This window comes from Thalassophryne amazonica, chromosome 11 (genome assembly GCF_902500255.1).
Source record: "Thalassophryne amazonica chromosome 11, fThaAma1.1, whole genome shotgun sequence".
Taxonomy (NCBI): Eukaryota; Metazoa; Chordata; class Actinopteri; order Batrachoidiformes; family Batrachoididae; genus Thalassophryne; species Thalassophryne amazonica.
Genome location: NC_047113.1, coordinates 68985906 through 68998957, shown reverse-complemented (window position 1 = coordinate 68998957; position 13052 = coordinate 68985906). Strand labels below are relative to the sequence as shown.

The window sequence follows — 13052 nt, the reverse complement described above, 5'->3', positions numbered from 1 at the left end:
CTGTGTTAGTCTGTCCAGTTGTGTTTACTGAATAACTCTTATCCTTAAAGCTTTTTATTTGGTTCTTTGGCACAGTGAAGGTGTGACAGAGAACATAGAGGGCACGTGAGAGCAGAAACATGTGTTAGCTTCAGACCAGAATCAGACAAACTATTTCAAACAGGTTTAACCCCCACATCGTGAGTTTCAGTTTGTAACTGGCTTGGCTCGGGTTTTGGACACTGACAGTGCCTAATTCCCAGTCCTGCATTGTGTCATCTCACATGATTTCAGTGACTGAAACTGAAACATGTAGGAACACATTAGATCAGAAGTCCATTGTGACAAAATCTCTTGTAGAAATGTCAGATCTTGGCAAGTTCAGATAAGTTATATTCTTTGATTCACAGAAGTTAGCCTCAGTGCAAACTTTTTTTTTCTTTTTTTTTTTTTTTGTAAAGGCATGACTTGTTGACACCCAAATAGCTGAACATTGTACTGGGAGCTGCTCACTACAACCACAGTCTGATCTGTTGTCTGCTATTCAGGATTTTTTTTTTCCTCCCTAAAAGTTTACAGTCCCTTTTGATTTTTCCCTAAAATTGACTTTGTGTTGAAATATTTTTATTGTGAAGTACCTTTTTTCTACTGTTGTGTCATCCTCGACTGGTCGCCACTGCTCTCTTAGTTGGGCTGAACCACTATTAAGATTTTTAATATTCTGTGCGCATCCGTGCTCTGGCCTCATCAACAAGAAGTGATCACTACTCCTAAAGTAGCCCCACAACAAAAAAGTGTATTTCGATTTAAAAATACATAAATATATCAGATATAGCAAAGAACAAGTCCAGAAAATATTTTCTGAGGCACAGAATGAATAATTTCAGAAGTCATGAAGAAGCGAAATTAAATTTTACCAGGCCTCATGTTTATATTCCATTATCGCTCATCCTACACATGAAAAGAAAAGGCCGCAAACCTGATTCAACATTTTTCAATCACGTATATCTGCAAATTACATTAATCTAGTCAACTAGAATTGGGTGCTACATTCAAAGAGGCACTTGCTAGAAATTAATAACTGCACTGCAAAAAACATGTGACTTGCCGATGTATTAATTTCACAATGTTTTAAGTCACACGAATGGCAAAAATTTCAACTTCAGTGATTACTTACCCTCTCACTGATACATGCATGTGGCTTCGTGCCCTGTTGGATGTCTTTTTGTTTACATCCGGGAAACCACGAAAGTAGTATAGCAGCCTTCCCCCAAGCCTATATTGCAGCGATGACTTGGCACAGTCATGGTGGCGCACAGTGTGCTGTGGTGTTTCACAAAATTACAGCCCATTTTATCGCAGGTAAAGTATTTATTAAGGCGGATTCCATAAGATCGTGGAGACAGCCTGAAAGAGGAAGTGCATGTGCACAGTGACAAGATTTGAAATTTGAATGTTAGACACCCCACTGACTGATTTTGGCAATCCAAGTAAAAACGTAACCATAACTAGCTTTCATCTTCACAGCTGACAAAGTGGACTTGTGTGATTGTTGCTTTATACAGTAGTGTTCAGAATAATAGTAGTGCTATGTGAGTAAAAAGATTAATCCAGGTTTTGAGTATATTTCTAATTGTTACATGGGAAACAAGGTACCAGTAGATTCAGTAGATTCTCACAAATCCAACAAGACCAAGCAGTCATGATATGCACACTCTTAAGGCTATGAAACTGGGCTATTAGTAAAAAAAGTAGAAAAGGGGGTGTTTACAATGATAGTAGCATCTGCTGTTGACGCTAAAAACTCAAAACTGTTATGTTCAAACTGCTTTTTTAGGAATGCTGTGAATCAGTAAACTAGTATTTAGTTGTATAACCACAGTTTTTCATGATATCTTCACATTTGCGAGGCATCAATTTTGTTGGTTTGGAACCAGATTTTGCTCGTTTACTAGTGTGCTTGGGGTCATTGTCTTGTTGAAACACCCATTTCAAGGGCATGTCCTCTTCAGCATAAGGTAACATGACCTCTTCAAGTATTTTGACATATCCAAACTGATCCATCATACCTGGTATGCAATATATAGGCCCAACACCATAGTAGGAGAAACATGCCCATATCATGATGCTTACACCACCATGCTTCACTGTCGTCACTGTGAACTGTGGCTTGAATTTAGAGTTTGGGGGTCGTCTCACAAACTGTCTGCAGCCCTTGGACCCAAAAAGAACAATTTTACTCTCATCAGTCCACAAAATATTCCTCCATTTCTCTTTAGGCCAGTTGATGTGTTCTTTGACGAATTGTAACCTCTTCTGCACATCTTTTATTTAACAGAGAGACTTTGCAGGGGATTCTTGCAAATAAATTAGCTTCACACAGGCATCTTCTAACTGCCACAGCACTTACAGGTAACTCCAGACTGTCTTTGATCATCCTGGAGCAGATCAGTGGGTGAGCCTTTGCTATTATGGTTATTCTTCTATCCATATTGATGGTTGTTTTCCGTTTTCTTCCACGCACCTCTGGTTTTTTTTGTCCATTTTAAAGCATTGGAGATCATTGTAGATGAACTGCCTATAATTTTTTGCACCTGCGTATAATTTTTCCCCTCTCCAGTCAACTTTTTAATCAAACTACGCTGTTCTTCTGAACAATGTCTTGAACGTCCCATTTTCCTCAGGCTTTCAAAGAGAAAAGCATGTTCAACAGGTGCTGGCTTCATCCTTAAATAGGGGACACCTGATTCACACCTGTTTGTTCCACAAAATTAACGAACTCACTGACTGAATGCCACACTACTATTATTGTGAACACCCCCTTTTCTACTTTTTTTTTACTAATAGCCCAATTTCATAGCCTTAAGAGTGTGCATATCATGAATGCTTAGTCTTGTTGTATTTGTGAGAATCTACTGGTACCTTGTTTCCCATGTAACAATAAGAAATATACTCAAAACCTGGATTAATCTTTTTACTCACATAGCACTACTATTATTCTGAACACTACTGTATGTCCAGACTTCATCCTGGGTTCGTCCTAATGGGCAGCATGGTGGCTTAGAGCTTAGCACTGTTGCCTCACAGCAAAATAGTCATGGGATCGATTCCCACCTATGGCCTTTCTGTGTTGATTTTGCATGTTCTCCCTGTCTTTGTGTGGGTTTCCTCCGGGTGCCTCCCACATTCAAAGACATGCAAGTTAGGTGAATTGGAAACTTTATAATTCTCTAGGTCTCCATTGCAAAAGAGAGCTCTATCTCAATGGGACTAACCTGGTTAAATAAAAAAAATCTCTTTTCACCTGTTTTGCTGGATGTGTCCACTGCATTGTTTCTGCTTGAATTTTCTCTGTTTTTGCAATTTCAGTTGCAAATGGAGACCTGCCATATTTCTGTGACAGTTTCTTTGACCGTGATGTTGACACTAACCAATTTGTAGGTCAGAAAAGTCCCTCATGTCATTACTACGAAAAGTGACCGGCGCCTTGTTGTATATTAACCCACATGAGTTAAACTCCTGAATTGGTGTCAGACAAGACTAATTTTGATCACATTAGCGATAATGCATTGTAATTCTGATATTAGTTGCCTTCCAAAGAACAAAATTACAGTTTAACATTTAACATTTTACAGTTTACATTTAAATGGTTAAAAAAAAGTCATAAGGGGCTACACTTTCAATTTTCTGGCATTTTATAGACAAAACTATTAAAATAATAATAATAATAATCATTTGGATCACATACAGCCTTATTATAAATGATATAACACACAGGAATGTCATCATTTGTCCATAGATCATAAGGCTATACATGCGTCATAGCTCTGAATTTAATGTTGAATCTTGCACAGTCCAGGCAGATTGGATCATGAATAGACTGAAAAGATCAGAGCTTACAGTGTTGAGCAGTCAAACCTGCTGTGGAAGGAAAGGAGAGAGAACAAACCTGCCACTCACGTCCCCAGAAAAGCTGTGCTCCTATTTTTAGAGTTGTCCTTTGTGACAAGCTGCTCTGCTTCAGCTGCACAGGGATACAAAAGCCTCAGTTTTGAATAGATTGTGTAAAAACTGCCAGTGCCAAATGATGAAATGGTTTATTGTATATTTCTTCTCTGCATTCTTGCCTCCTACCCTCCTTCTTTGTGTTTTTGAACTCAGAATTACTCACTGGTGCTTTTACATTATTTTAAAAGTAGTACAAGTGTTTATCAACCACACAACCACACAAAAAAAATATTTTTTTTCAATACATACGTATAATACAGGTTACGAACATTTATTTTATGCAGCCTTGATTTGTTTAGCGGAGCTGAGCAACAGACAATCTCTTTGTTTTAGAACGAGGCAAAAATAAACAAGTTTATAGTTATTTATAGCATGTTTGAAATTGCACTGATTGAAATATAGGGCTATTTTTGGAAGACTGCATGTCTGAAATTTTGCCTTGTGCAAGTAAAGAGAAATTAACCTTTAATTTCCTGGTTGTGGGGCGTTTCTCAGTCATTGTCATAGGGAAATCTATGTTGATATTTGATGTGCCTTTGTCACATTTGACATTTAAAGACCTTTTTGAAGTCGGCGTGTTTTCAAAAAGGGTCAACAGATGGCATTTATTTGTGATAATGATCCAGTATCGAATGGATGACCAAAGATTTATTTTTGCATTTTGTTACTACAGTTTGATCAAAATTATTCCAGAAAATGAAAAGCACAACTGCTTGTTCTGTTTATTGGTGAGATAATGTGGTTGAAAACCACTTGTGAGGAAATAATGGTGTTTTTTTTGTGTGTGTGTGTGTGTTATTGAAGAGCCATGATTTATTGTGAGTGCAAACTTTTTGATTCATCCAAATTTATCTTGTAAAATGGCAGTGAAAGTAAATCTAGTCTGTAATAATGAAACTCAAATAGGAACATGATGAAAATGTGTAATGTTTAATGGGTGCCTTCAGGTTAACTTTGAATATATACAAACATAATTGTAGTCTGAAGAGACTTCTTTTAATATTTAAACATGGAAATTCACAGTTTGAGTATTCTGACAACATGATGGCTAAACGGTTAGTTTGCTTGTTTCCAAAGCAGAAGGTTACTGGTTCAAGACCACTCGTGCCCATTTTCCATGTAATGTGGAGTTATATCAGGGAAACTCAGCAGATGATTTAGGGATATTTAATATATCTAATTAATATATTAACAGCCAAGTGGCTTCTGTGTGTGTGTATGCATGCATGAGTTTGACTTTGATCACAGAGAAACTGGGGAGAGCTGACATTTGCTGTTTGGTATGCTTATGTATTTTGGGTCATAGATGAATGCTGCAAAAACAGAAATTTAATAGGACTATATTTTTATAGATTTTGTTTATAGAATTTTATAGATATTTTTGTAGAAATTAAGGATATTAGGTAACAACAGTGAACAATGGACGTTGATAATTAAATTCTGTACTCACACGCCATTCCAGCAGGGGGTGGCAAATCATCTGCATATTAAAAGCAAAGTGGCCTCTGTGTACATGTATGCATGCTTGCATGCCTGATTTTGTTTAGTAAGTACAGGATATAATTGTAAATACATTAAAAATATATGGATGACACAAGAAAGTGAAAACTCTTATTTCCATTGTGGTCTATTGAAAAATCAAATGACAAAATACAAGTAATAATAAAGTAACAATAATAACAATAATAATACTGCTGATAATAATAACTATTATTATTATTATTATGAGTGTGTATATGATAATTAGAACCTAAAAATTTATAAATACATTAAGACAGTAAACTAACATTAAAAAATTACGCAGTTAACAGGAAATAAAAAGGTTGAGTCCTTCCTTTAAAAACTGTCCGAGGCCTAAGGGTCTAAAAACATTCTGGACTCACATGCCATTCCTAATCATTATAGAAACTCTGCATAATTTATCATCACCCTTCAAAAATGTCAGCTACCTATTTTGTAAACACCCAACTACCCAATCTAGAGCCCATGGATCCCCACAGGCAATGCGTTAGTTAATATTATTTTTAGTAAGAGACAATGTCTGGGTGAAAAACTTAGATGTTTTCTTGCAAGCATATAGTCTTATTTAATAACATTTTTACAGTAATTTTATGATTGATTGATCATCATTCAGCTGTATCAGTTAAGACCTTTAATTCCATATGAGTAATTGTTGTTCATTTGTTGAAGTTCATGGCCCCTTGTAAACAGTGGATGTGAGCCATCCACTTTATCCATTCTGCAGAATGTTGGCTGTATTCCTTTAAAACTATTGTGGATGGATTAATGTTTGAGTGCACAGACCATGAAGGAATTGGTCTTTGCGGCTTTTCTATGATTGATTACATTCTGTGTAGTTTGTGAAAAGCAGTACAAAATGTCTACTTGTACTGGAAGTACCTTAAAACAGCACATTATTTGCATTTGGTTCATGCACAAAAACAAAGAAACAAAAGAAAACAACAACAAAAAAACATAATTTCCTTCCAAAACCTGAAGTGCTTTTGTAATATCTTGCTGTGTTTTTCCACACCTAATAGGTTTTTTGATCGGTCCAACTGAGGGACCAAATGTTACAATGTTACATTTTCAATCTTTGTGAAGCTACTCTTCCTTCAATGGCTTAGGTTTGTATTTTCCTTTGTGTCCATTTAATTCTAATGTACACTATCTTTGAACTGACTGTAATAGCAGCATTGAGCTTAAAAGGTGACACATACCTGATGTTTATAATTATTGTTAGATTTGTTGTTAAAGACTTCTAGTTCAGAACCTTGTTTAGTTATCTTACAGCTTGATCCCAAAACGTAAGTTTTTCATAAATTTTTCACTTGTTTGCAGTACTGTTCCTTTGACATTTATTGACTAGTACCTGTTGGTTTGTTTTGATTCATTATTTTTGTAACCTAAATTCAAGTTACAAATCACTTTGTGAAGGGGTGGCAGCATCAACATTTTGTCTGCTTGGCACATTTCTCTATGCATAATCCAGTGCATAGGTGCCTGAGTGTTGATTTCCCCACTGGATGGAGAAGGCCAAGGACACACTAGCGCATCACTTGCCTGTGGCAGATGGGAATGGAGTAGTTGTGTGCTTGGGTAGGTGCCGCCCAGGACGAAATGTGGTTTTGTGGTGTTGTGGATGCTAGGGCTCTATATCATTTCTCAAAACTCGATGCAATATGATGCTTATCACTGGACATCAGATGCTCTATTCATATCACAATATCAATACATTTTTGTGCTTAATGCTGCTTATATGAAGCTTATTTATATAAGGAGGGAGGAATGTAATCTAATTAATATTTGAGGGGTACCAAAGCATTCTTTTTTGTTTTTTTTACTCACCGTGGGTGCGCTGCTGTTCTGTGTTTTTAGTTGCTGTGTCAGTGTTGCACTACCACAGCCAGAAGACACACACAGACTTTTTTTTTATTCTCCCCATCTGCATATATAGTAATGGTAAATGCCACACTGGCAGAACCATTTATGAACATTAATACACATATATGCAATTTATTTTTGCAGGATAGAAGGTATGTAGTGCGTGAGTGAATGCGGTGTGCGTGTGTGACCCCCATCCGCCCTTCCCGATCACCCTACAAGATCCTACTCAAAGCCGACTGACAACTTCTGTCAGGAGGGACCGACCACCAAAACAATATGAAGACAGACAAAAACGAAAGACAAGTGGTGAAAGGAATAACTGTGAAGTGAGACACCGAGGAGACGGTGCCCCAACGTAAAACATGCCAGAACAAACCACCACACATGAACAAGCAGTGACAGCGACAGTCTATCACTGCTTGTGACAGACTGTCACTGTCATCCATGTTTTTTAGTTAGTGAGCATTCATTCCCTAATCTAGGACACCAGAGTCTTGATCCCCTTGAGAGCACCCAAAACCGAATTGTGGTGTCGGCCACGAACACGTGACCAGCCACACACAGAGACCCAGATCACAGCTATATATCCGATCACTACTGTGGCTGGTGTGTTGGGCCAAGATAAAAGTACAGAACGCCACACCCGAGAGAAGCAAGCAGGGCGCCGGCATTGCCCACCAAGAGTGGGGGGCCCAGAACCGCACCACCCCACCCACAGCACCGGAGGGAGGAGCGAGCAGCGGCGGGGACGGGGGGCAAAGGAGCCACCGCAACCGAACCCAGAGCGCAGGCAGGGACCACCACACCTGAGGGCGGGGCCTGGCCCCTAGGAAAGAGACGAGACCCACCCCTGGGCCAGGAAGCACACAAGCCCCCCCCCCCCCCCCCCCAGCAGCCCGCAGGGCCCCCCAGACACCCCCAGGGAAGGGTACAGAAACATTTCTGCTGCTTTTAAGGTCCCACTGAGCACAGTGGCCTCCATCATCCATAAATGGATGAAGTTCAGATCCACCAGGACTTTTCCTAAAGCTGACTCCCCATCTAAAGTGAGCAATCGGGGGTAGACAGGCCTTGACCAATTACCTGATGGTAATTCTGTCAGAGCTCCAGCATTCCTCTGTGGAGAGAGGACAACCATCTCTGCAGCAATCCACCAATCAGGACTGTGTGGTAGAGTGGTCAGACGGAAGCCACTCCTTCATAAAAGGCACATGGCAGCCCACCTGGAGTTTGCCAAAAGGCACCTGTTGGACTCTCAGACCATGAGAAACAAAATTCTCTGGTCTGATGAGACAAAGATTGAACTCTTTTGTGTGAATGCCAGTCATCATGTTTGGAGAAAGCCACGCATCATCCTTACAGTGAAGCATGGTGGTGGCAGCATCATGCTGTGGGGATGTTTTTCAGTGGCGGGAACTGGGAGACCAGTCAGGATTGAAGGAAAGATGAATGCATCAGTATCCCGAGACATCTTGGTTAGAAACCTGCTCCAGAGTGCTCTTGACCTCAGACTGGGGCGACAGTTCATCTTTCAGCAGAACAATGACCCTAAGCAAACAGCCAATGTATCAACAGAGGTCACTCCTTTGATGTCTTGGCTGTGTGCTTCAGAACAACTCTGTGAATGTCCTTGCGTGGTTCAGCCAGAGCCCAGACCTGAATCCAATTGAACATCTCTGGAGAGATCTGAAAATGGCTGTGCACTAGGGATGTGGAGATTAATCGATACAAATCAGTATCTAGATACAAATGTGCGTGATGTGAGTGTATTGATTCATTCAGGTCAAACAGGTTCCAAATATGAGGGAACTGATTCCTGTTCCTTAATGTTGAATCTGGTAAATCTGCTGCTTATAAGGAATAAAACAAATTGTCTGCCTCTAATCGAATCAGAAGAAGAAGACGAAGAATACCATAGTACCATACTGAATTGCAGCTTCTTATTTTCTGTTAAAATTTTTGGTATCATTTCTCTGCATCATGTTGATTCGCATTGTGAGGAATTGAATCGCCATCAAATACATATCAAATCGGCAACAGGGGTGAATCATATCGCATCACATCTTATCATCATGTATCGCTATATGTATAGTGTCGATGATAGTGTATCGAGATGCGTATCCAGTTGGTGTCAGTGATGAGATTCACATGCATACTGTGCACAGATGCTCCTCATCCAACCTGATGGAGCTTGGGAGGTGCTGCAAAAAGGAATGGGCAAAACTGCCCAGATAGGTGCGCCAAGCTTGTGGCATTATATTCAACAAGACCTGAGGCTGTAATTGCTGAAAAATGTGCATCAACAAAGTATTGAGCAAAGGGTGTGGATATTTATGTATGTGTGATATCTTAGGTTTTTAAAATTATTAATAAATTTGCAAAAATGTCAATTTTTTTTCATGTTGTCATTATGGGGTGTTGTAAGCAGAATTTTTAGCAACAAAATTACTCCATTTTGAAATAAAGCTGTAACATAACAAAATGTGGAAAAGTGAAGCCCTGTGAATACTTTCTGGGTGCATTGTATTTCTATATTTTTTGTCACTTTTGAGTTTCTTTTATTTAAATTCCCAAAGCATCTGCTTGAATGGTTGCTTGTGTATGTGCACATGTGTATGTCATCCAAGGGAGTAATGAGGTTTTTATGGCCCTAATGCCACGCATCAAGAAAACACCAACATGCGATCTGTCCTGTAATGCCTGAGCAGTTGCAGCCATGCTGCTTTTATCAGACTGTTTACAAATGCAGCACGAGGCACCTCCCCCACCTCATGCATTTAGCGCACACTACAATCGAGTATGAGTGCTTTAATGTCACTCTCAAGTGGCGTTTTTCTTATCACTGCCACAGTCCAGAATGATCGATGCCTTCCTGCATCTCTCCTTTTTATGTTAAGATTGTGATTAGTCAGTTTAAAATAAAGCCAAAGATTAATAGGTTTGAAAGCTTGAAATGAGGGCGGGGGCTTGTTCAGAAGATCTGGTATTCCCCAGACGTGACCCTGCTGCCGTGGTGATGCAATAATGCTCTGGTCCTCCTCCTGACAATTGATGGAGACGCTAATGACTGAGCCACACAGTGAAGCACCTGAGCTTTTTTGTTGTTTGGATACATTACATCATGGCTCAGGGCAGAAAAGGTGATGTCATACTGGGTTCCAGCTTCATCTCCCTTACTTCACTATTGCTTTGACTGGACTAAATCTAAAAGGATTCTGTAGTATGATGCTTTCCAGGCATTTCTTCTGCACTTATTGACAGTGACAGCTATGTCTGATTAAAACTGTTGTAAATAACTAAATAATTTTCACTTCTTCATATTTACTAAGTCGGTTATGGTTTTTATCTCCATCAGGGATTGGTAGTTGGAGTTTGCTTTTCATGTGCATGACATGCGCATGATGCTGACCTGAGCACCACAAGTAATCTGGGATTGATTGTATTGCTAAATGATGCATTGACCCACAGTCATAGATATGTTCTGCTGTAAGAGCCATATGCTGGCCTTAGTTTTGATGAATAGATTTAGTTTTTAGTTGAGTTTGTTGCATTGGTCCATGTCTTAGCAGGCGTACTCTATCAACCTTAATGGAACCTGGTATAGTAATTAATCTTTTCAAGTGGAAAAACCTATTACTTTTTTATTGTTGACTAGTATCTGGATCTGCATCCTTGTTCAATATTTGACAGTCCTTCCCTGGTGTATGCCCTCTCAAAGTTTTTTTTTTTTTTTTTACTTATTTATGGACAAAACCTTTGTATTGCTCCTCCCCTACTACATTGTTATACTAAAGTTTTATAGTTGCTTTACAGTAAGTTTTATGACTGATGTGCATTGTTGCTTCTGCATTACTATCAGAAATCACTTGGCATTGTATTAGTGCTATGTATTGATCAGTAATCTCATTTTAGGTATCTGGATCTTTGTTGTGAGAGGAAAAAGTCAGATTGGTGCATTTTCATTTTACACACATCCTGTCCTCCCTCCTCCATTTTAGCAGGTTTCGCTGCTTCCGTTGCCACGGCAACTTCAGGCCCTGGAGCGTGTATAGGGGGACTGGCTGGTTGGTTCGGCAGGGGGCTGATGTTCTCCCCGGTTACCATGGCTGTGCCATCCAGCTGATTGACAGTGACAGAGTGACATAATTTCTCTGCTCGTCTGTCGATGCCGTTGGTGAATTTCAAATGTTTTCTATCGCTCTTGCTTGAATCTTCCATCTTAACGTTGACACATTCTCTCTCTTTTACTCACTCCATCTCCTCCTGCCTCTCTCCATTTTTCCTCCCTCTGTTCTTGCCTCTGTCTCCATCTTTTCCACTATTCAGTCTCTCTCTTTCTCCCCATCACTGTTTTTGCCTTCTGCCTCTTCTTTCAACCCTTCACTCTCTCCAAACCTCTGTCTCTCTGTTTTACTCCTTTCTCTTCCCCTCCCTCTCAGTAGGAAGTGTTGCTCTCGCTCTCTGTTTCCCCGCCCAGGAAATGGCTTTCTTTCCATTGCGTTACTATGCCAACTGGCTCCAGCCGTGGTCTTGTGCCGAAGTGAGTGTGATAATACCATTACTCGTGCTATGCTCCTGTCCTCCATCTCTCTATCCTCCCATTCATCCACCTGCTCCTTCAAATTTTGATGTTGGGCATCACCTCAAAGATTTTGCACACCTCTTCCCTCACTTGCCATTTCTCGTTTGCCCTTCTTCATTTCTGTATCAGTGCTGGGGTTGTTGTCAGCCCTCCAGAGGGGCAGAGATGCAGCTCCTACAGCATCAGTCAGGCAGGGAGGAGGTCCTTACACCCCTCCTCTTCCTTCTCCTCCTCCTCCTCACATGCACACATTCACTCTGCTCCAAACACACACAGAGATTTAGCGTGCAGTAACACGGTGGAGGCTGCAGGCGTCTGGGTCTCCAAATAATCTAATGGTGCATAAAGACATTTCTTGCGTGTGTAGATTTACTTTCGGGAGCGAGGGGGGCGGCTGAATAGGAGGAGGGAACGCGAGAGAGCAAGGGAAGGTGGAGGGAGTAAACGTGAGTGAAAGTGTTGTCAGCCATTTTTACAAATTTTTTTCCCTTCGATTTTCTGCTTTTTCTTCTTGTTTTTTAAAAATCTGTGCGCCATTATTCTTTATCTGGATAGGTGATTTTTCAAGTAGAGGAGCACAAGAAGCTAGCCTGGATTAAAGGATATTCTTTTCTTCCCACCTTCCTCTGATGAGATTTTGATATATTTTGCTGGGAAGCCGTGAACTGAGGGGGTATAAAGACGCAAGCTGCTTCTTTAAGGAGTCTAATCAGGCTGACGAACACCGGACTCCCAACACTGTCAAGCCGCCGCCTTCTTCCAGAGAGGACTGCGCAGTGGAAGGAGGGGAGAGGGCAGGCGGCTAGACGAAGATGAAGGTCTGTGCTGTATAGCACACTCGAGCAGGTCCGGGATGTTATATTTTAACATTTTTTCATTATGAAACCATTAGCAGCATCAGACAGCAATGGAGTCCCGAGCCAGCAAGATAAAACCCCAGTAAGTAGCCTGTCGATGTGCAAGGTTTTCTTTGCATCATTCCCCTCTCCCACTTGCTCATTTATGACCCACTAGATACGATTACCTGCCTTATAATGGATGTGCATCGGATTTCTATTGAGCCTGCACAAGATGAATGAGCACAGGGTGAGCCAAG

General features: G+C 40.3%; 1 protein-coding gene across 7 annotated transcripts in view; it reads left to right on the top strand.

Annotated features, from left to right (window-relative positions):
* The window catches only part of rapgef2 (Rap guanine nucleotide exchange factor (GEF) 2), a 206587-nt gene that overhangs the window by 144711 nt on the left and 48824 nt on the right, over positions 1 to 13052 (top strand). The window contains exon 1 of one of the 7 annotated variants that reach the window (XM_034182093.1): positions 12235 to 12895. The exons of the other annotated variants lie outside the window; for them this stretch is intronic. Within the exon in view, the coding sequence (XP_034037984.1) occupies positions 12836 to 12895 (60 nt within the window). The 5' untranslated portion in view covers positions 12235 to 12835. Of the gene's footprint in view, positions 1 to 12234; positions 12896 to 13052 lie in introns of those variants that run through there. 7 annotated transcript variants of the gene reach the window in all.